This window comes from Pelodiscus sinensis, unplaced genomic scaffold (genome assembly GCF_049634645.1).
Source record: "Pelodiscus sinensis isolate JC-2024 unplaced genomic scaffold, ASM4963464v1 ctg73, whole genome shotgun sequence".
NCBI classification, from domain to species: Eukaryota; Metazoa; Chordata; order Testudines; family Trionychidae; genus Pelodiscus; species Pelodiscus sinensis.
The window spans coordinates 261,728-286,765 of record NW_027465876.1 but is presented as its reverse complement, the minus strand read 5'-3'; the positions used below and the strand labels follow the sequence as shown (position 1 = coordinate 286,765).

At 57.6% G+C, this 25,038-nt stretch overlaps 1 protein-coding gene and 1 long non-coding RNA gene across 3 annotated transcripts in view; one reads left to right on the top strand and one right to left on the bottom strand.

Annotated features, from left to right (window-relative positions):
* LOC142824214 (uncharacterized) overlaps window positions 1-16,932 on the top strand; it is a 252,464-nt gene extending 235,532 nt beyond the window's left edge. For both annotated transcript variants that reach the window (XR_012899157.1, XR_012899158.1), the window contains exon 3: window positions 16,565-16,932. This is a non-coding gene — a long non-coding RNA (uncharacterized LOC142824214). The remainder of the gene's footprint in view (window positions 1-16,564) is intronic.
* Window positions 616-8,496, bottom strand: LOC106731970 (C-X-C chemokine receptor type 2-like). Its single transcript, XM_075915945.1, has 2 exons — window positions 8,371-8,496; window positions 616-3,686 (listed from the first exon to the last, which is right to left on the bottom strand). Exons 1-2 carry the CDS (start codon window positions 8,452-8,454, stop codon window positions 2,631-2,633), a joined length of 1,140 nt encoding a protein of 379 aa, XP_075772060.1. The 5' UTR covers window positions 8,455-8,496; the 3' UTR covers window positions 616-2,630.
* Window positions 16,933-25,038: the final 8,106 nt, after the last annotated feature.

Sequence of the window (25,038 nt, the reverse complement as noted above, 5' to 3'; positions counted from 1 at the left end):
GGCTGTTCAATGGAGGAGCATTCCCCTTCCAGGCAAGGCCCAAGTGCAGAGCTAGGGACTGTTGTGCTACAGTTAAAAAAGTCTCTTCCTCGTCCCCTCGCCTTCCCCTGCTGATTCTGTGTAGCTGATTTGTGACTGTATAATGTGTTTACTTCTTCATTGTACCCTCTTATGTAATGGTCATGCCAATGCACTTTCAAAATATGAACTGAAGTGGGTCTGCCCCACGAAAGCTCATCACCTAATAAACCATCTTGTTAGTCTGTAAAGTGCTACGTGGCTGCTTTTTTCTGTTTTTCGTTTACCAAGAACAGACTAACATGGCTACCTCTATGCTCCAGTCAGTGCACTAGGGCCTTGTTAGGGGGCACTCTCCCCTGGCAGTCAGTGCTGGCCCCCGTACCCTGGCATGGTTCTAGGGGATGCTGTGCTGCCAGGAGCAAGGTGGGGACGGCACTCTCCCCAGCAAACAGTGCTGGCCCCAGTACCGCAGTGTGGCAGTAGGGGGCGCTGCACTGCTGGGGTGTTGCTTTTTGGCCGGCCACTGTTCTGTGGTTGCTGAAGAGCTGGTGCACTGGCTGAGAGGTTGCTGTTCAGCCTCCTGCCTAGGGTTGCCAGGTGTCCGGTATTTTCTGATATTTTTTTTTTCCTGGCCAGCAGGCAAAAATCCTGGGTACTTACCAGGTTCTGCAGGGGAGCTGTCTGGCCCGGCGCAAGGAGGCAAGATGGCTGCCCATTAGGGCCAAAAAGGCTAAAAACCAAAGCGTTTCTCAACGGGGCCACACTGTTAGTTTGTTTATTATTATTATTTTATTGCTTAACAACTCTTAGGGTCGCAGGGTCCTTTCCCCCACCCTGGTTCGGTATTTTTTCAGAAACCATCTGGCAACCCTACTCCTGCCTCTGGCAGATCCCGACAAGCTTTGTGAGGGGAATGCAGGGCCGCAAAGGTGTTGCCTCACTACTCCCTTCCTGGCGGAGCTCTTGTCAAGGCCATGTGTGCACTGGGTCAGTGGGGACCCTGGCTTTCTCCAGGTGCAGCTCCTTAAACTATGAGCTTGAGAGCCAGGCTCTGTTTCTTGTGTGTTGTGCCCCAAGCACTGCCTAGGAATGTCAGCCACGCAGTTTGTGTAGCTTATTTCAAGATGCACATACTGTGTAGACACACCTTTTACACCAGCAAGTCTCCCCGACCAATGGCCTGCCTCAGCAACCTGGCTCCTGGGCGATGGAGGGAGGCGGAGAGCCTGGTGGGTGGGCAGGAGAGGGAGATGCTAGCCTGGCTGCACAGGAACAGGTCGGAGCTCCATGTGATGCAGAGCCTGTGGCTGAGACCAGCCAGAGATGCACAGGGGCATGAGCCCAGACTGGGGATCCCAATGCTCACGTAGTCACACGAGGCCTCACGGGGTGCATAGCTCTTTATTAGCATGTGCTTTGCAGCGGAGCTGAGAAACCAGGGTCAGAGCCTGCTGTACTGGGTACCTGACTGGCTGAAGCTAGGCAGGCCCTGCCCCAGAGAGCTGAGTCTACATGCGAATACACACCAGGAAGCGCACACTGGTCATTCCAAGCAGGGAGAGGGGAGGCTTCATGTTCATTCCCTGAACTCCAGCGGTGCTGGTGTAATTAAAACTTCTTGCATCAGGAAACAAGGCGGGGGCTACCCGACTGGCCTTGTACTTGCTCCGAAGGACCTGGCACTGGCTCCAGGGCTGTATGGAGCCAGAGCTTGTTTGGCACCAAGAGCCAAGCTCCCATCTGCTGCTGCTGCTTGCAGCACTCAGAGCCAGATGGTCCCTTCGCCATTGTTCAGCCTGGCTCCAGGAAGAGGTGCTGAAAGCAGGGTGCTGCCCTGTAAAGGTAATAACCCAAAGGCAAGGTTTCCACCTTCAGCACCCCACCATAAACCTGCTCCTGTAGCTCCAGGCTGGCAGCAAGGCTTGGCCAGCGGTCATAGCTGCTGCATTAGCTGGCTGGCTGGGGGTGCGCCGGCCCCAGTGCTCCCAGCTGCATGGAACTGGGATCCTGGAGCATGGGAGGACGTTCAATTGGCGTGAGCCTCGCTGAGTTGTGCACTGTACTGATGAGCCCCAGGCCTTGTCCCCGTGCTGCAGCCAAGCACAGTGGGATCATGCTGCATGGCCTGAACTGGGTCCTTTCCCGCTGGTCTTTGAGCTGGGAAGAGCTGTGTTCTCCAAGGGCGGGGATGGCTCCTTTGGCAGCCGACTCCAGCGCTCTCAGTGCAAGGGCCTTCCAGGCGGAGCTGGGGGTTGGTGTCTGCTGGTGCTTGGGCCCTTGGCCCTGAGTGCCAGCATGAAGCCCAGGCAGACAAACCCTGCAGTGTGGTTTCTAATGGCTCCCGGTTGAATGTGCGGCTAGGCAGGATGTTGCATGCTTGGTGTTTTGTAACTGGCCTGGATGGTTGCAACACTCCTTCTCCTTTCTCTGCTGGGGCCGCTGGGGCGTGGGAACCACGACGAAAGGAGCCAGCTATAGTGTCTGGGAGCGGGGAGGGACGGGGCAATGCATGGGCTGTGCCGTGTGTTCGCTGATGCCCTGAATCAGTTTGATTCTGAGCCGGAAGCCTGTCCCAGCCCTTCGCCACAGGGCTGCACTGTCCCAGCCACTCACAGTGTGACCAAGTAGCCATGGTCTGTGTCCCCCTCGGGAGTACTCCGCATGGACAGGCCCCCTCCACGCTGGCTCTGCTCCCGAGTGGACAGGCTCTGGCCTGGGCTCTGGCGCCAGCCCCTGTAGCACAGGGCCAAGAGCTCCCTGCGGAACTTGATGCCTGCGAAGGCATAGACCAGGGGGTTGAGGCAGCAGTGCAGCAGGCCCAGCCCCTCGGTCACCAGCAGCCCAAAGTCCAATGCCTGCTCCAGGGCACAGTGGCGGGCAACGTAGCCCAGGCGCTGCAGGCTGTCCAGCAGCAGGAGGGTGTGGAAGGGGGCCCAGCACAGCAGAAAGAGTGCCAGCAGCAGCAACACCAGCCGCAGCGAGCGGTGCCTAGCTAGCAGCTGCGCCCGATGCAGCGTGCAGAAAATGCGGCTGTAGCAGAAGACCATAACCATCAGTGGCAACAGGAAGCCTAGGGAGAAGGAGGCGAGGCGCAGCCCTACCCGCCAGGCCTGGGCCTCATGGGCTTGGAAGCCCTGGTGACAGATGGAAGCCTGAGCCTGGGGCAGGAAGGTGGCGGTGCGGAAGTGCAGCTCGGGGGCGGAGAAGGCCAGGCAGACAGCCCAGAGGAGGGCGCAGGCCAGGTGCAGGTGCAGGACGTGGAGGTGCCGGTACAGGTGCACGGCGTGCACAATGGCCAGGTAGCGATCAATGCTGATGCCCGCGAGAAGCAGGACGCTGCTGTAGCTGTTCACGGCTGACAGTGCCCCCAGCAGTTTGCAGGGCACCTCTCCAAACAACCAGCCGTGGGAGAACTGAGTGGCCCAGAAGGGCAGCCCCAGCAGCAGCAGTATGTCAGCCAGCGCCAACTGGAAGAGATACCGGTCGGCCAGGTTCCAGGGGCATCGTCGCCGCCCCAGCACCACCAATACCAGCCCATTCCCCACCAGCCCCGCCACAAAGACCAGGGCAAAAACGGGGGGGACAAAGTACTGCGCAAATTCGCCGACTGCTTCTGGCCTGCAGGGGGCGGTGTCCTCGCTGATGTCGGGGTAGACCGTGTAGTCCTGGGAGGGAGAGACAAAGAGGAGGGCTGAGAGGGGATGCCAGAGAAAGATGCCAGTTTACCTTGCTGAGTGTGCCGGGCAGGGTACCTTGCACTGACGTCCACGTAGCCTGGACAGGGGATTGGAGAGCATTGCCAAACCCACTGAGCTGGGTGGGGTGGGGCTCTCTCAGAGTAGCTTGAAGCTTTTTCCACATGTCTGGGGTGTGGGGGGGGGGGGGAGAGACTGGAGTGGGGGCAGCTGGCAAAGTTAATAATCAAATACCACAGAATCGTAGGGCTGAAAGAGAACTCAGGAGGCATCAAGTCCAGCTCCCTGCCCAAAGCAGGACCAATCCCAACTAAATCATCCCAGCCAGGGCTTTGTCAAGCCGAGATTTAAAACCTCTGGGGATGGAGATTCCACCCCCTCCCTAGGGAACCCATCCCAGTGCTTCCCCACCCTCCTAGGGAAATCTCCAGCCTAACCCTAACCCTCCCCCACTGTAACTTGAGACTTTCCTTGTTCCTCTGGCCTCCCACATCTGTCACTTGAGTCTCTGGGTCAGGGACTATTGTACAGCCCCCAGCACAATGGGCCCCAGGGCCTTCATGGGTCTTGATCTGGATGCTGGGCAGAAGATTCAGCAGTTCCAGAGTGACTTGGCTTCCTAAATCCCATTGGCAAAAGAGATGACTGGCTTTGAGCCCCTTGAAAATGGCACTTATGCTCCTAAATCGCTCAGGTATTGGGGCGCGTTTGCCTGCCGGGCATGTGCTGCTGCTGTTATGATAGGGACCTAGGGGCTACTCCTGCACGTCGTTCTTGCTGCTTTGATTATGAAAACTTGGTGTTTTTTCTAGATTGCTTGTTTGTAAGAGTTATTGCCTTGTTTAAAAGATCTCTGGAGCTTTGCACAGTCATTTTGGCTTCGCAGGGCACAGCTGTTGCCTTCTCATTCAGTCCGTCAGCGATGGGCCCAAGCCCCAAGGCCGCCTTGACCACTTTCAAATGAGCAATGATTGATTGCTTGTGCTGTGCCGTAGGAATGTGCCTTCGCTTCTGCTAAGCACACTAGGGCCAGGTTTGAAGAATGTAACCTACAAGCCAGCCCCAAACTACCAGTCAGACCAAGTAGCATTCTCCAAAGGTTGAATATCGCACTGGGCAAACATGTCTGATACAACCCCCCCGGTCCGGGCTGGCCTCTGGGGCCCTGACCCCCACCACACTGGCTGACTTCCCAGTTAGGTCTGTATGGGTAAGCGGAGGAATGGTCCCGCTATTGTGGGGAACTTTCCTGGCTTCTATACACCCCGGCGAAATGGACCAGCAAAAGGATCTGAGTCCCCGCTCCCACTTCCTTTACCCCACGGCCTCCCTGATTCTGAGGGCTCCCCCTCCACTCTCCTGAGTAGCAGAGCCCTCGAAACCCCAACAAGGCTGGGCCCAGGTTTCCTGGGGCTTAATCCCTGACCTTGTAGTCACTAGAGGCAGGAGTTAGGGTGTCCCCACTCCGAGGTGCTCTCTTTACACTGCAGGCCTTCTTGGCCCAGTGACCACTTCATAAGGTTCAAAGCAAATACAATTTATTAAACATCAACAGATTAAAGAGAAAAGAATAAGAAAAAATGAGACTGGTTCAATGAGAACACACAGCCCTGCTCTGTAGCACAGGGACATCAAAACAGCAGCCTGCAGAGTGTAAGGACAGTCCACAGTCTCTTCCTTAGAGGCTCCTTAGAGGTCTTGGATGTGCCGCGGGGGGGGGGGGGGGGGGGCTGCAGGCTGGACACGCTTGCTCTGGCAGTGACCACACAGCCTCAAGCGCTAAGTGGCCAGACCCCTCTCCCAGTCCAGAGCCTCTCCCCACACTTTGCAGTTCCCAGCTGCTCACCACATCCAGCTGCAGGGTGCTGCTTGGCCAGTCTCTAGCTTCTTGCGTTGCTTCTCTGTTCCTTTTGGCTCTCTGAGCACTGCCAGTCTGCTGCTCAACACAGGGTCTGCGCTCCTTGAGCTGTGTGTGTCAGGCTCAGCTGCTGCAAAAACTGCCCCTCAGCACACAGCTTGCACTCCTTGGGCTGTCTCTCAGCTCTCTGTTCCTTTTGCAGGACTTCTTCTGCACACAGCTTGCACTCCTTGGGCTGTCTCTCAGCTCTCTGTTCCTTTTGCAGGACTTCTTCTGCACACAGCTTGCACTCCTTGGGCTGTCTCTCAGCTCCCTGTTCCTTTTGCAGGACTTCTTCTGCACACAGCTTGCACTCCTTGGGCTGTCTCTCAGCTCTCTGTTCCTTTTGCAGGACTTCTTCTGCACACAGCTTGCACTCCTTGGGCTGTCTCTCAGCTCCCTGTTCCTTTTGCAGGACTTCTTCTGCACACAGCTTGCACTCCTTGGGCTGTCTCTCAGCTCTCTGTTCCTTTTGCAGGACTTCTTCTGCACACAGCTTGCACTCCTTGGGCTGTCTCTCAGCTCTCTGTTCCTTTTGCAGGACTTCTTCTGCACACAGCTTGCACTCCTTGGGCTGTCTCTCAGCTCCCTGTTCCTTTTGCAGGACTTCTTCTGCACACAGCTTGCACTCCTTGGGCTGTCTCTCAGCTCTCTGTTCCTTTTGCAGGACTTCTTCTGCACACAGCTTGCACTCCTTGGGCTGTGTCTCAGCTCCCTGTTCCTTTTGCAGGACGTCTTCTGCACACAGCTTGCACTCCTTGGGCTGTCTCTCAGCTCCCTGTTCCTTTTGCAGGACGTCTTCTGCACACAGCTTGCACTCCTTGGACTGTCTCTCAGCTCTGTTTGCTCAGAGAGAGCCAGAACAATCCCAGCTCACAGGGAGGACGGGGCCTGGCCTCTCCCCTTCCTCACTGGCCTGTCCAACCTGTCAATCAGGCTAAGCTGGAGTGTTGGCTGCTTTCCATTGTCTCTGGGGTCTGTCAGTACCCTTCCCCTTCTGAAACTGGGAGCTGGCAAACCAAAAAACTCCCACAGAGTTTTAGTGAGGGGTAACAGTCCCCTTCCATATGTACTGCAGCCAGACAGCCACCCTGGGCTCTCACCAGCCTAGATTATAGTAAAGGACCCCAACTCACTCCCAGATTTCCCTTTCAAAATCCAGGTCCTGTATGGCCCAGCCCTCTGCTGGACAGTGCAAGCTTGTTAAGTCTTATTTCTTTAAGATAATATGCCAGCTTATTCTTTCAAAGATTTCTTCAGACAGTTCCATTTCCTGCCAGGGGATTAGGTAAAACAGTAGGGCTACGTCTACACTGCAGGCTTTTGAGCGTCTACTCTGCACGGGCGTTCTTGTGCAAATAAATGTACAGTAAAGCACCGGAACAGAGGGCTTCTTGCGCAAGAGCTATTCCTCTCCCCACGAGGAATAAGCCCTCTTGCGCAAGAGCTCTTGCACGAGAAGGCAGTGTGGATGGGCAACTTCTTCTTCTTCTTCTTGCACAAGAAACCCCTATGGCTAAAATGTCCATCACAGCTTTCTAGTGCAAGAGAGAGTCCATGCTGCCATCGAGGCTTTTGCACAAAAGGACATGGCAGTGTGGGTGCGCTCTTGCACAAGACCTTTTGCACAAAACAATTCTTGCACAAAAAGCCTGCAGTATAGACGTAGCCTAGATGTTTAGTAACTACAAAGAAAGAGATTAAGTGAATACAGATCATGAGGCATAAAAGCCAGATGCCATTTACAAGAAAAATAAAGATAAAATGCAACTGGTGCCTCATGTAACAAACCTTATTAAATTCAAAGCAAAGTTTTTCTCGCTACGTGTCATCAATACCCTGACTGGCCAAATTTCTGAGAGGGGACATGAGAGCAGTTTTCAAGTATCTGAAAGGGGGTTACAAGGAGGAAGGAGAAAAGTTGTTCTCCTGGGCCTCTGAGGACAGGACCAGAAGCAATGGGCTTAAGCTGCAGCAAGGGAGGTTTAGGTTGGACATTAGGAAAAGCTTCCTGACTGTCAGGGTGGTGAAACACTGGAATAAATTGCCCAGGGAGGCTGTGGAATCTCCATCTCTGGAGATATTTGAGAACAGGTTAGACATCTATCAGGGATAATCAGATGGTGCTTGATCCTGCCGTAAGGGCAGGGGACTGCACCTGATGATCTCATGAGGTCCCTTCCAGTTGTAATGTTCTATGCTTCTTAGACCAGGACACCTTCTTCTGTTTAATGGCTTCTTCTTTTGTCCTATGTTCTTTGTGAATCCGTGGACAGACAGAAGGGGATGAGGAGGAGGTGTTTTGTGGTGTTTGTACCCTTTTTTATAGTTTCAGCCCCCTCTTGGAAAACATTTCCAGCTGAGATTTAGGAAAGGGTTCCCATATAGAGAGATGTTCCTTGCTGGTTTTCCTACCTGTTTGAACTCCCTTGTCTCCCGTTGCTTGATGACTCTGTTTACTGCTTATGTGCAAATCAAGCCGAGCACGCATTGCATTGTTTGAGACAACCCCTCCCCCCCCCGTTTGGAACAAGTGTTAATAACATCACACACGGGAACTCTATAACTTCACAGTCAAGGCTGCCACATGTTTTATCAGGACAATATTGACCAGCAAATGCTGAGTTTTAAAATATCTTACAAGACATACCGTGTGCAAAGATTATTACATTGGGCTAGATGCAGGTAGACTCTGTCACAGACCTACAGCATGTGGCACAGTTATAGACAGTAAAGTGAGCTCTGGAAGACACTTACCTCGGAGGAGAGCTCATAAAATGTGGTGTAGTCCATGTTTCCAATGGACTTGGTCCTGCTGCCACCCAGACACTCTCTAAGCATGCACTGAAACGAAAGGTGAGACCTGTAGTAAAAAGCAGAACTGACCAGCTAATAGTCCTGTAGTTACTAGAAAAGCTTCCGGTGATGAAAGAATTGTTTGTATCATGAAAAGAAAGAAGAGTGGGCAGAACCATGAGGCTGGGTGCAGACAAGCAGTGCTCCGCCTCCATACAAAGATTCTGGGCAATGCCTCCTGTCCCCCACAGCTTTCACCAGAATCTGTGTGTTTGGGAAAGGTGGAATCTCTGATCCATATGGGCACCCTGACCATATGTCACGGGGTATAAGGGAGTCCCCGGGCCCTGCACCCCCACCTGCAGCCAGACGTGACTCTCAGCTGGCAGGTCGAAGAGAAGGGTTATCGGTTCACAGGGACACAGTGTAGCTCAGACTTCTTGTTACAGGAACCAGGAGCATTCAGTACAGCCAATCTTGGGGAAAGGGGGGCCCGGAGTCCCAGATCTGGGCTCCCGCCCTCGCCCTCCAGGCCAGCTAGGCTCCCTTCTCCTCCAGCCTGCCGAAAAACTAACTCCCACTCACAGCCACTAGTCACAGCCCCCGAGGCGGCCTTGCCTCCTGCTTTGTCCTGCTTCCAGGCCCAAGATATTATTCGCTGTCACCTGGTCTTCACAACGTGAGAGACTGAACCTTCTTCCCCCGGTTCATGCCCAGCCTCCTCCTCCTCATGCCGATAGTGCTGCAGTGCCTGGGGAAACTGAGGCGCGCGCACACACACACATAGAGTTACTGCAGAGCAGCACAGGGCAGTAGGAATCGTGCACGCACAAGAAAGCAAACAGTGAATGTAACAACAGAGTGAACACAGGACAACAAGAGTGGACAAAATCCCAGCGATGTCACATCTCTCCCCCCTTCGAGACCAAACTGAGCAAGGTCACTCAGCTGGTGACCTGGGGAAGTTCAGGCCCCTGTCTCCATGCCAGAGCATCAGCCAGGACTCGGCACTGTCCATAGCACAGATCCATCCACCTCACAGTCCAGCAGGAGCAGCCTCCAGTCCAGCCACTGGGCTCTAGGCCCTCGCAGTCATGGAGCAGCCCCTGGAGCCGTCTGGCCTGCCCCAAGCTGGGACAGGATCTAGCTTCATAGGGAATCGTTCACTCCCAGCTGGGCCATTAGCTGGGCCTTGCTGAACCCTCCGATCCTCGTCCCTCTCTCCTGGCACCGCTCGACAACATCCCTCCTCAGGCCACAGTTAGAGAAACTCTCCCCTTGGTCCCAGTGAGACTGGCTAGACACTGACGCTGCCCAGACTCAGGCACCCTCTTCCCCAATCTCCCTGTTACCTGCAGGGAACACGGCAGCGTTGGGGCTAGGGTAAGACATCAGCCTGATTACACAGAGCTGCCAGGCCCTAATCACCCCGCAGCCCCCCGCAGTGATGCGCTGAATCCCCGAGAGGTAGCGTCTCTGCTGCTCTTCCCATTTCAGAAGCTGGAGTTCAGGTCTGGAAGTTTTCTCCTCAGCTTGTTGGGCTCTTCTGTCCAGCTCTGCCCCAACGGCCAGGGAGTTTTTCTACCCCCAGTCAGTCAGGTAACAAGTATCATCACAGACACTGATCTCTTCCTCGGCTTGCAGCTTAATTCTCCAATTTGGACTCGCTCTGAAAGACAGGATCCATTTCACGGGCCTGTTAGACATGCAGATCTCTTCTTCCTCCTCCCTGCTGTTCCCAGGGATGCAGACACACCAGCCCATGCTGCAGCGCTCCACAATTCCCAGAAAGAACCCCTTCATTGTGCCTGCCTCCTGGGGTGTCATAACCTGCTAAGGTTAGATCGTAGACCCCTCCACCTCCTGGATCACTTCTGGGGGGGGGGACACTCCCTTTCGAGGCTCATACTCGGTTTAGACCACAGGCCCCTCTGCTTCCTGGAACCACTTTTCACAGCCTCCAGCACTCCTGGCTCTTGCAAGCCCCCTTCTTTCTACGGTGCCCCGTCACTGGTTGCTGGATGCTCCATCCACGGGGTGCAGTCCATCCCTCCACTGCCACCACAGTCACAGATAGGGTTGCCAGATGGTTGAAACAAAAATACCGAACACCCCTCCCCCCCGCAAAAAAAAAAAAAAAAACACCCAGAAAAAATTCTGTTGAAGGGAAAAACAAAGTCAGGGGAGACCAAAGTTGCTGAGCAAGAAAAAAAAATAAAAATCAAAGAGCATGAAAAGAGCATGACCCCTTTAAGTGCAGGGATAGGAACAGGGAGCGGCTGAGCACTAAGACCCAGGGGAGGCATGGTCTTTTGGCCAGCAGCCATTTTGTACCCGCAGCCTTGGGGAACCAGGTAAGCATGGGGGCCGGGGTCGGGGGGCTGGAGGTGTTGGGGGGGGGGTGGAGTGTTTGGAGGGTTGCCAGGTGCCCGGCATTTTTGCCTCCTGGCTGGGGAACAATTCAGAGAATCCCCAACATTTGAGGTGTCCGGGATTCTCTGATTTTTTTACCGGACAGGAGGCAAAAATACCGGACTGTCCGGGTGAATCCTGGCCACCTGGCCACCCCAGTCCCGGAGTGTGGGGGAGTCACCAGGCCTTGCACCCCCACCTGCAGCCAGACGTGACGCAGCTGGCAGGTCGCTTCACAGGGACACAGTGTAGCTCAGACTTCTTGTTACAGGACCCAGGAGCATTCAGTACAGCCAATCTTGGGGAAAGGGGGCCCGGAGTCCCAGATCTGAGCCCCCGCTCTCGCCCTCCAGGCTCCCTTCTCCTCCAGCCTGCCGAAAAACTAACTCCCACTCACAGCCCCCCAGGCGGCCTTGCCTCCTGCTTTGTCCTGCTTCCAGGCCCAAAGTGTTATTTGCTGTCACCTGGTCTTCACAACATGAGAGACTGAACCTACTTCTGCAGTGAGTCCTGCCCAGCCTCCTCCGCCTCATGCCGATAGTGCTGCAGTGCCCAGGGAAACTGAGGCGCACTCATGGAGTCATTGCAGAGCAGCATAAGATAGTAGGAATCACACACACACACAACAAAGCAAACAGTGAAGGTATCAACAGAGGGTGTGTCTAGACTGCATCCCTTTGTCGACAGAGGGATGCAAGACAAGCACATTGAAATTGCTAACAAAGCTCATTTTTGAGGAATACAGGATCTGTCGAAAAGGCTTTATTTTTTACAGATCCGTGTCTAGACTGCCGGGTTTTTTGGAAAAAACTCCATTTAGAAAAAAGCGGTGGCCATGTTTATGCTAAATAGGTATGGGACATGTAAATCCCGGCTTCATTAGCAATTTCAACGTGCCTAATCTACATCTCTCTGTCGACAGAGACTGTAAGAATGGACAAAATCTCACTGCGTCACACTATCCGTCATGGCAAATCCGGGCCAGTTCCGAATTGAAATGCTCTGTCCCCATCAAACAGCAACGTGCCCCAAAAGCCCTGCAGGGAAGCACCAAGCTAGAAATGGCTCAGTGCGTCACCGTGTATTTCCCTGCTCCCAGCTGCTGGAGCGCTCAGACGCATCCCCGCAGCAACACCCTTCCTCCACTCTCCCCGGAGAGCACAGAGGTGGCTCCCTGCCTTGGGCTTCCAGAGTTCCTCGCATCCAGTGTGCCACCCGGCGAGTCTCCCCTCCCCCGCCCCACCAACACGTGCCACGTGGCCTCCTCCCTCCCCTCCCCCACGGGGCTGCCTCTGTCATGCGGGTCCCCTGTCTTATGGTGATGACCGCCACCGTTTTTGCTGGGAGGGGAAGGCGATGTCAGGCAAATCGGAGGCAAAAGGCACCGAGGAGCTGCTCCCGGACCTCTGTGCTTTTGAGCTGCCGCCTGCGCTCTGGTGGAGACACACAGAGCCCAGATGGGGCGCTGCCATGCCCTCGAGGTGAGCTCGGGCTCCACAGGTGCACTCACTGTGCAGTCCCTCTCTCTCCCCTGCCCCCTGCATGGAGCCGGTCTGGAGGGGTCAGGGCTCTCTTACCCCGTCACCTCCCACCGGGCCTCCGAGCAGGAAGCTGGAATTTGTGCACAGGTGCCCTGATGTGTGGGAGGGAAAGAACTGAACACCCTCTCCCTCTCCGCCCCGCTGGGGGAATGGCAGCTCTCTCTCCAGAAACTTTCCATGCTGCAAAGGGGTGTAAACTAGGTAAGTGGACCCACCTTATGCCCATACCCTTGAACCTCAGTCCTTCTCATTGCCCTCGCCAAGATTCTGCACCCCAGTTTGCGCCGACACCCTCTCTTATTCCTGTACCCTCCCTCCTGGCCAGACACCTACCCCCAGCCTGCTCCTGCTCCCTCCACCTGGCCAGACACCCTGCACCCAGCCTGCTCCTGCTCTCTTCACCTGGCCAGACACCCTGCACCCAGCCTGCTCCTGCTCCCTCCACCTGGCCAGACACCCTGCACCCAGCCCGCTCCTGCTCTCTTCACCTGGCCAGACACCCTGCACCCAGCCCGCTCCTGCTCTCTCCACCTGGCCAGACACCCTGCACCCAGCCTGCTCCTGCTCTCTCCACCTGGCCAGACTCCCTGCACCCAGCCTGCTCCTGCTCCCTCCACCTGGCCAGACACCCTGCACCCAGCCTGCTCCTGCTCCCTCCACCTGGCCAGACACCCTGCACCCAGCCCGCTCCTGCTCCCTCCACCTGGCCAGACACCTACCCCCAGCCTGCTCCTGCTCCCTCCACCTGCCAGACACCCTGCACCCAGCCTGCTCCTGCTCTCTCCACCTGGCCAGACACCCTGCACCCAGCCTCCTCCTGCTCCCTCCACCTGGCCAGACACCCTGCACCCAGCCCGCTCCTGCTCCCTCCACCTGGCCAGACACCTACCCCCAGCCTGCTCCTGCTCCCTCCACCTGGCCAGACACCTACCCCCAGCCTGCTCCTGCTCCCTCCACCTGGCCAGACACCCTGCACCCAGCCTGTTCCTGCTCCCTCCACCTGGCCAGACACCCTGCACCCAGCCCGCTCCTGCTCCCTCCACCTGGCCAGACACCCTGCACCCAGCCCGCTCCTGCTCCCTCCACCTGGCCAGACACCCTGCACCCAGCCCGCTCCTGCTCCCTCCACCTGGCCAGACACCCTGCACCCAGCCTGCTCCTGCTCCCTCCACCTGGCCAGACACCTACCCCCAGCCTGCTCCTGCTCCCTCCACCTGGCCAGACACCCTGCACCCAGCCCGCTCCTGCTCCCTCCACCTGGCCAGACACCCTGCACCCAGCCTGCTCCTGCTCCCTCCACCTGGCCAGACACCTACCCCCAGCCTGCTCCTGCTCTCTTCACCTGGCCAGACACCCTGCACCCAGCCTGCTCCTGCTCCCTCCACCTGGCCAGACACCCTGCACCCAGCCCGCTCCTGCTCTCTTCACCTGGCCAGACACCTACTCCCAGCCTGCTCCTGCTCCCTCCACCTGGCCAGACACCCTGCACCCAGCCCGCTCCTGCTCCCTCCACCTGGCCAGACACCCTGCACCCAGCCTGCTCCTGCTCTCTCCACCTGGCCAGACACCTACCCCCAGCCTGCTCCTGCTCCCTCCACCTGGCCAGACACCCTGCACCAGCCTGCTCCTGCTCCCTCCACCTGGCCAGACACCCTGCACCCAGCCCGCTCCTGCTCCCTCCACCTGGCCAGACACCCTGCACCCAGCCCGCTCCTGCTCTCTTCACCTGGCCAGACACCTACCCCCAGCCTGCTCCTGCTCCCTCCACCTGGCCAGACACCCTGCACCCAGCCCGCTCCTGCTCCCTCCACCTGGCCAGACACCCTGCACCCAGCCTGCTCCTGCTCCCTCCACCTGGCCAGACACCTACCCCCAGCCTGCTCCTGCTCCCTCCACCTGGCCAGACACCCTGCACCAGCCTGCTCCTGCTCCCTCCACCTGGCCAGACACCCTGCACCCAGCCCGCTCCTGCTCCCTCCACCTGGCCAGACACCCTGTACCCAGCCTGCTCCTGCTCCCTCCACCTGGCCAGACACCTACCCCCAGCCTGCTTCTGCTCCCTCCATCTGGCCAGACACCCTGCACCAGCCTGCTCCTGCTCCCTCCACCTGGCCAGATACCCTGCACCCAGCCTGCTCCTGCTCCCTCCACCTGGCCAGACACCCTGCACCCAGCCTGCTTCTGCTCCCTCCACCTGGCCAGACACCTACCCCCAGCCTGCTTCTGCTCCCTCCACCTGGCCAGACACCTACCCCCAGCCTGCTCCTGCTCCCTCCACCTGGCCAGACACCTACCCCCAGCCTGCTTCTGCTCCCTCCACCTGGCCAGACACCCTGCACCAGCCTGCTCCTGCTCCCTCCACCTGGCCAGACACCCTGCACCCAGCCCGCTCCTGCTCCCTCCACCTGGCCAGACACCCTGTACCCAGCCTGCTCCTGCTCCCTCCACCTGGCCAGACACCTACCCCCAGCCTGCTTCTGCTCCCTCCATCTGGCCAGACACCCTGCACCAGCCTGCTCCTGCTCCCTCCACCTGGCCAGATACCCTGCACCCAGCCTGCTCCTGCTCCCTCCACCTGGCCAGACACCCTGCACCCAGCCCGCTCCTGCTCCCTCCACCTGGCCAGACACCCTGCACCCAGCCCGCTCCTGCTCCCTCCACCTGGCCAGACACCCTGCACCCAGCCCGCTCCTGCTCCCTCCACCTGGCCAGACACCCTGCACCCAGCCTGCTCCTGCTCCCTCCACCTGGCCAGACACCTACCCCCAGCCTGCTCCTGCTCCCTCCACCTGGCCAGACACCCTGCACCCAGCCCGCTCCTGCTCCCTCCACCTGGCCAGACACCCTGTACCCAGCCTGCTCCTGCTCCCTCCACCTGGCCAGACACCTACCCCCAGCCTGCTTCTGCTCCCTCCATCTGGCCAGACACCCTGCACCAGCCTGCTCCTGCTCCCTCCACCTGGCCAGATACCCTGCACCCAGCCTGCTCCTGCTCCCTCCACCTGGCCAGACACCCTGCACCCAGCCTGCTTCTGCTCCCTCCACCTGGCCAGACACCTACCCCCAGCCTGCTTCTGCTCCCTCCACCTGGCCAGACACCTACCCCCAGCCTGCTCCTGCTCCCTCCACCTGGCCAGACACCTACCCCCAGCCTGCTCCTGCTCCCTCCACCTGGCCAGACACCTACCCCCAGCCTGCTCCTGCTCCCTCCACCTGGCCAGACACCTACCCCCAGCCTGCTTCTGCTCCCTCCACCTGGCCAGACACCCTGCACCAGCCTGCTCCTGCTCCCTCCACCTGGCCAGACACCCTGCACCCAGCCCGCTCCTGCTCCCTCCACCTGGCCAGACACCCTGTACCCAGCCTGCTCCTGCTCCCTCCACCTGGCCAGACACCTACCCCCAGCCTGCTTCTGCTCCCTCCATCTGGCCAGACACCCTGCACCAGCCTGCTCCTGCTCCCTCCACCTGGCCAGATACCCTGCACCCAGCCTGCTCCTGCTCCCTCCACCTGGCCAGACACCCTGCACCCAGCCTGCTCCTGCTCCCTCCACCTGGCCAGACACCTACCCCCAGCCTGCTTCTGCTCCCTCCACCTGGCCAGACACCTACCCCCAGCCTGCTTCTGCTCCCTCCACCTGGCCAGACACCTACCCCCAGCCTGCTCCTGCTCCCTCCACCTGGCCAGACACCTACCCCCAGCCTGCTCCTGCTCCCTCCACCTGGCCAGACACCTACCCCCAGCCTGCTTCTGCTCCCTCCACCTGGCCAGACACCCTGCACCAGCCTGCTCCTGCTCCCTCCACCTGGCCAGACACCCTGCACCCAGCCTGCTCCTGCTCCCTCCACCTGGCCAGACACCTACCCCCAGCCTGCTCCTGCTCCCTCCACCTGGCCAGACACCCTGCACCCAGCCTGCTCCTGCTCTCTTCACCTTTCCAGACACCCTGCACCCAGCCTGCTCCTGCAACCTCCCTCCCTCCCTCCCAGATCCTGCACCCCCATCTCTATCCCACTCATTGGCCACTCTGTCCCACACAATGAACCTCTCGTTTTTGTCCCTACCCAGAACCTAAAGGAGTCCATAAAATCCACGAACTCCAGAACCCCAGAAAAGTAAATGCGGCCTATGGGAAGCCCTGAACATCAGTTCTACCTGCCCTTTCCTCTTGCCCCATGGGTCTGGAGTGCCAGAGGAGTGAGGTATCTCAGGGTACGTCTACACTACAGCGCTAGTTCGAACTAACTTAGTTCGAATTAGTTAATTCGAACTAAGCTAGTTCGAACTAACGCGTCTAGAACTAAAAACTAGTTCGAACTAGCGTTTTGCTACTTCGAACTAGTAAGTCCACATTGAGTGGACTCTGAACAGGGCTTAAGGATGGCCGGAAGCAGTGCCGGCAGGGCATAAAAGGAGGACTTAGAGCATGGAGATGCTGTCTCAGGCTAGCCGAGGGCTGCGCTTAAAGGGTCCCGACCCCCACCCCGGACACACAGTTCTAAGGGGTGCCCCGCTTCCAAAGAAGTTCTGGCTTGGAGTGCCCTGAGTGCCCACACTGGGCACATCACACCACTCGGCCATCAGCCCGGCTGCACTTGCCGCAGGCTGCCATCTGGGGAGAGGGAGTAATTGGGGGGCTGCAGGAGAGCTTCCACCCCCAGAAGCCCGCAGAGCCAGCCCAGTCCTCCCCATCGGGGGCTCGTACCCCATTCCTCCCTCACCTCCTTCCACTTACCCTTCCCTAGCCCCTCTTCTTATTGATGTACAAAATAAAGATAACGTTTCTTCCAACATTGACTCTGTCTTTATTGAAAAAAACTGGGGGACACTGGGAAAAGGAGGTGGGAGAGGGGAAGAGAAAGGCTGGGAGAGGGGAGGGCAACTAACATGATCAGGGGTTGGGAACAGGTCCCAGATGAAGAAAGGCTACAGAGACTGGGACTGTTCAGCTTAGAAAAGAGGAGACGGAGAGGGGACAGGATAGAGGTCTCTAAAAGCAGGGGTTGGGTGGAGAGGGTGCATTCAGAAAAGTTCTTCCTGAGTTCCCATAAAGAAGGACTAGAGGACACCAAAGGAAAGGAATGGGTAGCAGGCTTGAAACTAGTAAGAGAAAGTTGTTGTTCTTGACAAAGCAAATAGTTAACCTGTGGAACTCCTTGCTGCAGGAGGCTGTGAAGGCTACAACTAGAACAGAGTTTAAAGGGAAGTGAGATAAAGTGATGGAGGTTGGGTCCATGGAGTCCTATTAGCCAGAGGGTAGGAGTGGTGTCCCTGCCTAAAGTTTGTGGAAGGCTGGAGAGGGATGGCACGAGACAAATGGCTTGGTCATTATCTTCGGTCCATCCCCTCCAGGGTCCCTAGGGTTGGCCGCTGTTGGCAGACAGGCTACTGGGCTAGATGGATCTTTGGTCTGACCCAGTACGGCCATTGTAAGCTCAGGGCTCAGTGTCGGGGGTCTCAGTGGACCCCCTTGATTTTCATGCACACCTGCTCGTGGGTGGCCAGGCTGGCAGCTCTCCTGCCCTAGACAGCCACTTTCCTGTGCCTAGTGCGGAGATCGTGGACGAGGTCCACGATGTCCGCACTAGCCCAGGAAGGTGCCCGCCTCTTGCGGTCCAGGGCAAGCTCCCGGGAGCCGCCAGCCTGGTCCCGGGAAGAGGGGGTGGGCTGGGGGGCATCGGGTGGGTGGCTCTGTGCCGTGCCAGGTGCAGGGTCTGCTAGCTGGGTGCTGGCAGGCTTGCACCTGGCACGGGCACCGTAGCCAGCCCGTGCCCCTTTAAGGGGTCCGGGGCCGGGAGGGGGGCATAGAGTTTCCCTGGTGTTGGCCAGAGTGGCCACCAGGGAAACCTGGGGAGGGCTAGCCTCCCACTAGTTCGAACTAAAGGGCTACACAGCCCTTAGTTCGAACTAGCTAGTTCGAACTAGGCGTTAGTCCTCGTAAAATGAGGTTTACCTAGTTCGAACTAAGCGCTCCGCTAGTTCGATTCAAATTCGAACTAGCGGAGCGCTAGTGTAGCACCTATTAAAGTTAGTTCGAACTAACGTCCGTTAGTTCGAACTAACTTTGTAGTGTAGACATACCCTCAGTTGGGGGCCACATTAGTGAGGTTGGGTTTTTTTGGAGGAGTTTTTTTGCTACCCCTGCCATAAAGAAAACATTGAAACCTTTTGGGTTGGACGTAAAATTAGTATTTTGCTTTATTTAAAATGAAGTTTGATAAACCAAGATGAGAAAGTTAAAATCTGTTTAATAATGTAAATTAAACCGTTCTCCCCAGCTGCACCACTAGCAAAATGGCTTGGGTGTAATTGTGTAATTAACGGTGAGTTTCCATTAAGAACTGGTGATCCACAGAAAGGTTTACATTGAGCCAGGTGAGAACCACTGAAATAGAGGTCCCCCAACCTCTCCCCCCGAGAGACTGCCCCGGTTCCCGGCTGCTCCACAAAGCCCACAGAGATCAGGTCTAGTACCAGGGCAGTGAAATCGCCGCGTCACTCCAGTGTAGATGATGGACAGACTTTCTGAGAGCCCAGCCATCAAGCAGTTGATGATTTAAACAGCGTGTTCAGCTGCGATGTGAGGCAGGATGTAGTCTCTCTACAGAGACGGTTTTCATGACTTGTCCCTTGTACATCTGAAGGGTGACTAAATGGTAACTGAATCTTCATAATAGCAACAGATTGCTTTGGGCCCAATCCTGGCTTAAAGTTTAAATTGGATCAGGCCCTTTGTAAGCAGGGTGGGAAGTTATTATTTGGTAGTATTTACATAACATAGGCATTGCCATCATGGTATTGACATGTACATTTCTCAGTAGCTTTACATATGAAATAGCCCAGCCCCATTGATCTCCATGGGCAAGGGACCTTTCCAGCCGTGGTGGGGAGGGTTAGTGATGTGGTAATTGGCATGGTTAGTTCAGTATTGTCACTGCGGCTCGTGGAAACAGAGGACACCTGACAGTTTTGCAGTAACTTCAGAAAATGCAGTTGCAGTCCATCTCATTAGGGTTGTAAATTCCCATTTATCTGTTGACCGGTTAATGTTAGGTCACACTGGGGCTGCCGCTGGCTCCCAGCCCCTGCAGGAGCAGCCTGTCCACAGCAGACTGGACTCCCCACAGAGAGAGGTTGCTCTGGACACTGGTGTAGTCCCTGCCTGTGGGGCTCCTGGGTCCTGCCTGCAGCAGGTGGGAGCTGCTCCAGCCCCCTCCAATTACCAGTTAATTGGAACTGGGGAGCATCATCTGTTAAGAGGACTATGGAAGTTGTCCCATGAAGTTGTGAGATAGTTCTGGATGATTCCCAGGCCCTGAGTCAAATGGGGCTGCATCTACACTGCAAAGTAATAGGTTTTGGATCCTGGATCTCATTATGATTTGAGGCTGGACCCCTAGAGCTACAGTGTCCTGAGACCCTAGGTCTGGATCCGACCCTGGGTTAATGCAATTGCAGTATAGATGCACAGGGGGACTCCTGTGGGGCCCAAACCCAACCCTATTGGTAGAGGATGGTGGGAAGAGTTCTTAGAGGGGTCACACGATGCCCTTTACTTCTGGTCATGTGTCCATCTTGACCCCAGAAATACCCCAGGGGTGTTACTTCAGATGGGCGGGGCCAAAGGAGTTGGGGCATGGCTAATGGGATCAGGGGCGTGGCTAATATGTCTCTATTTTTGGCTGCAATACATATGGGTGAGGTTGATCCTGGCTGCCCCATGCGTGTCCTAATGAAGAAAGCTGGAAGTAAGGTGGCGGTGTGAGGAATAAGACTGATGGGGAAGGGGAGAGAGATCGGGGAGCTTTAATGGGAGAGGCTGTCCTCAAAGGTGGCAGGCGTTGACAACAGGGTCGAATGAGAAGCAGCCCCATGTGCATTTCATGCACTCGGGGGACCCGGCTGCACTGCAGGCAGTGGGAGGTGCAGCTGTGATTGCAGATGCTGTGCGGCTCTGAGATGCTGCCAGCAGCTGCTTGTTTTCCTCTCTGAATGGGGCAGATGCCTCCATTGCAAGGCTGTGGAGCTGTGGGCGTGGGCCACACCGTTGTCTATAAGGCACCTAAGGGAAGACTGGACCCTGCTGTTGTTGATTTAGTAGCAAGGGAGCAGGTTCCAAAACAGGATTTGCAGAGGCCTCTAGCAGGAATTCCTGAGCCCCGGCTGTAACAGCAGCACTCACGTGTGTGTCAGTGCAACTGTCCAAAGGGCCAGCCTGAACACTAAGCCACATTGACAGGCGGCCCCACTGCATTGGGCAGCACTATAGAGATGCTGAAATTGGATGGGGCTGGGATTTGCACAAACCCTGGTGATATGGGGTGCCCATTGTACCAGGTGCAGTGCAAAAGCAGACACTGGTCACTGCACAGACTGCTGGGCAACCCCAGCACACATTGGGGTCCTGTTATGCTGGGGGCTGCATGGACACAGAGAAAGCCCTTCCCCCAAAGGGCTTGCAAAGGTTTGTGCATGTGAACATTGTTACTAGACCATATCACAAGGATTGGCAGGAGGGCCACTTCTGTATTTTCGTCAGTGTGCTGGAGTCAGTGCAAAGAGACCATGATGGATGAGTTGTGTTAAGCAAACAAGACCCATAGGGATGCTGTGGGGAAGTTCCTGATGATATACTGGAAAGGCCCAGGAGGAGATTCTGCTCACCTGTCAGTGGGGATGTGCTGGGATCGGTGGGAAGGGCCCCGGGGGGATGCTGCCCACGTATCCTTGGGGATGTGCTGGGATCGGTGGGAAGGGCCCCGGGGGGATGCTGCTCACATATCCTTGGGGATGTGCTGGGATCGGTGGGAAGGGCCCGGGGGGGATGCTGCCCACGTATCCTTGGGGATAGGCTGGGATCGGTGGGAAGGGCCCGGGGGGGATGCTGCCCACGTATCCTTGGGGATGTGCTGGGATCAGTGGGAAGGGCCCGGGGGGGATGCTGCCCACGTATCCTTGGGGATGTGCTGGGATCGGTGGGAAGGGCCCCGGGGGGATGCTGCTCACATATCCTTGGGGATGTGCTGGGATCGGTGGGAAGGGCCCGGGGGGGATGCTGCCCACGTATCCTTGGGGATGTGCTGGGATCGGTGGGAAGGGCCCCGGGGGGATGCTGCTCACATATCCTTGGGGATGTGCTGGGATCGGTGGGAAGGGCCCGGGGGGGATGCTGCTCACATATCCTTGGGGATGTGCTGGGATCGGTGGGAAGGGCCCGGGGGGGATGCTGCCCACGTATCCTTGGGGATGTGCTGGGATCGGTGGGAAGGGCCCCGGGGGGATGCTGCTCACATATCCTTGGGGATGTGCTGGGATCAGTGGGAAGGGTCCAGGGCAGGATGCTACTCCTGCGCTATTGGGACATGAAGGGAATGGCAGGAAGAGCCCAGGGTGGGATGCTGCTCACATATCAGTGGGACATGCTGGGATTGGTGGGAAGGGCCCAGGGCGGGATGCTGCTCACGTGTCAGCGTGACGTGTCGGGATCGGTGGGAAGGGCCCCGGGGGGGATGCTGCTCACATATCCTTGCGGATGTGCTGCGATCGGTGGGAAGGGCCCAGGGGAAGATGCCGCTCACGTGTCAGTGGGACGTGCTGGGATTGGTGGGGAGACACTGTTCATAGAACACTAGGACTAGAAGGGACCTCGAGAGTCATTGAGTCCAGTCCCCTGCCCTCATGGCAGGACCAAGCACTGTCCAGACCAGTGGTCCCCAACGTTTTGGGGCTGCCGGGCGCCTGGGGGCGGGGCCGCTCACACGCTGTGCGTATGAGGGCGGGGCCGCTCATGGGCCACGTGCTTGGGGGCGGGGCCAAGCATGCGCCGCGTGCCCGGGGCCGGCACCAGCATGTGCCACGCACCCGGGGCAGGGGCCACCCATGCGCCCGGGGCTGGCACGTTCTGTACGCCCAGAGGCGGGGCCAGCCCAGATTGCTCCGCAGGTGCACATAAATGGCCCGGTGGGCACTATGGCGCCTGCAGGCACCGTGTTGGGGACCACTGGTCCAGACCATCCCTCGTGTGTCATTGGGACGTGCTGAGATCCATGGGAAGGGCCCCGGGGGGGATGCTGCTCACGTACTAGTGGGATGTGAAGGGAATGGCAGGAAGGGCCTGGGGGGGATGCTGCTCATGTGTCATTGGGGACATGCTGGGATCGGTGGGAAGGGCCCCAGGGGGGATGCTGCTCATGTGTCATTGGGGACATGCTGGGATCGGTGGGAAGGGCCCCGGGGGGGATGCTGCTCATGTGTCATTGGGGACATGCTGGGATCGGTGGGAAGGGCCCCGGGGGGATGCCACTTACACGTCAATGGTATTTGGTGGGATTGGTGGAAAGGGCCCGGGGGGGGGGGGGGATGCTGCTCACGTGTCAGTGGAATGTGCTGGGATCAGCAGGAAGGACCCCGGATGGCCGGGGATATTTGCGGCCATGCAGCGGTACTGCTGGGTCTGTGACTCTTGGCAGAGGGTGGGGAAGGCCCAAGATAGGATAGCTGTTTAGAGGCCCCAACTCATTATAAAGGAGCCTTTCCAGAAGGTGGCGATGGATATGGTGGGACCCTTCAGCAGAGCGACCCGGATGGGGAAGAAATACATCCTGGTGGTGGCGGATTTCGCCACCCGCTACCCTGAGGCCATGGCTCTGCCCTCTCTTGAAGAGGACATGGTGACATGCACTGCTGATCATTTTCAGCAGGGTGGGGTTCCCCCCGGAGTCCTCCCAGATCAGGGATCCAACTTCATGTCAGCCCCGCTCCGGTGCTTGTGGGGAAGTGCGTGGTCCAGCACACCTGGGCCTCGGCGTATCACCCCGTCCAATGGGTTGGTGGAGTGGTTCAATGGGACTCTGAAGCAGATGCTAAGGACCTTTATGCACAAACACCCGCAGGACTGGGACAAGTTCCTACTCCACCTGCTGTTTACATACAGGGAGGTGCCCCAGGAGTCCATGGGGTTCTCGCCGTTCGAGCTGTTATATGGGAGGCGAGTGAGGGGCCCCCTGGACTTATTGAAAGACGAGTGGGAGGGGAAGGTCTCCCCGGAGGGTGAGTCGGTGGTGGAATACATCCTGGCTTTCCAGGAAAGACTCACTGAGCTCACGGGTTTGGCCAGAGAGAACCTGAGCAGGGCCCAGAGGAAGCAGAAGTTGTGGTATGACAGCAATGCACGGGCCTGTGCCAATGCTACCGGGGACCAGGTGATGGTCCTAATCCCCGTGCGGAAGAACAAGCTGCAAGCAGCCTGGGACAGCGTCTTCAAGGTGGTTAAGCAGCTGAACGAGGTGAACTACGTGGTGGAGCTGACGGGCCGGATGCGCGGCCAGCGGGTGTATCCTGTTAACATGATGAAGCTGTACTGGGACAGGGAGAACTTGGTGCTGGCCATGTGTAAGCCCTGGGAGGAGCAGGGGGGAGGCCTAGTAGGCCTGTTCCCTGGGACTGGAGCAGACTCTTTGCTGGAGTCAATTCCCCTCTCAGACCAGCTCACCCCGGCCCAGCAGGCTGAGATCCGAGAGGTGCTGCGCTCCCACCAGCAGCTGTTCTCCAACAAGCCTGGTCTCACCAACCTGGCTGTCCACTGGGTAGAGACGGGCTCTCACCCCCTGGAGCGCTGCTCCCCATTCAGAGTCATGGGGAAGATGGCCCAGGACCTGGAGAGAGAGGGCCGGGACATGCTGGCACTAGGGGTGATCAGGCCGTCGGCCAGCCCCTGGGTCTCTCCAGTAGTTCTGGTCTCCAAGGACAGGTCAATCTGGTTCTGCGTGGACTATGGGAAGCTCAACACCATCACGGTGTCCAATGCCTACCTGATGCCAAGGCTAAGGTGGAGGCCATCCGGGACTGGCCTGTTTCCCTGACCAAGAAGCAGGTCCAGGCTTTCATTGGGATGGCGGGGTACTACTGGAGGTTTGTGCCCAACTTCAGCTCCATCGCTGCCCTGATCACAGAGCTGTGCAGGAAGGGGAGGCCAGACAGGGTGGTCTGGATGGAGCAGTGCCAGGGGGCTCTCTGTGCACTGAAGGAGGCCCTGGTCAAGGCCCCAGTGCTGGTAAAGCTAGACTTTGCAAACCCTTGATAGTGTTTGCCGATGCCTCGGACACCGGGCTGGGAGCGGTGCTGATGCAGGTGGACGAGAAGGGGGAGCGACACCCCATCATGTACCTGAGGAGGAAGCTGCTGCCCAGGAGCGGAGCTACGCAGCCATAGAGAAGGACACCTGGTGACGGGGTGGGCCCTTCAAAAGCTGCAGCCGTACCTGTTTGGCCGGCGTTTCATGGTGTAACCGACCACTGCCCCCTGACCTGGCTGCACCAGATGAAGGGGACCGACGCCAAGCTGCTGAGATGGAACCTGCTCCTGCAGGACTACGACATGGAAGTGACCCACGTCAAGGGGAGCGCCACCATCATCGCCGATGCGCTGTCCCATAGTGGGGGTGCCCAAACTTCCCCAGGCCACAGGCAGAGTGGCCCTGCTCAGTTCACTCTCGGAGGGGGAAGAGATGAGATGCAGTGGGTGCTGTCCACTCGCTGGGCGCTATGCTTGGGCTGTGGGTGACCCCCACCAGCCTGTGTCTGTGAGCACTGCCCAGCGGGGGGGCACCCCTCAGCTCCAGCATGTAGACAGTGGCCGGCCAGGGCTTCTCACCTGAACAAAGGAAGGGGTGTGGCTA

Coding starts and splice junctions, on each gene's coding strand:
- LOC106731970 (XM_075915945.1), bottom strand. CDS start 8,454: ATGCTTAGAGAGTGTCTGGGTGGCAGCAGGACCAAGTCCATTGGAAAC. Junction 3,687..8,370: donor TTTATGAGCTCTCCTCCGAG/GTAAGTGTCTTC, acceptor TCTCCCTCCCAG/GACTACACGGTCTACCCCGA.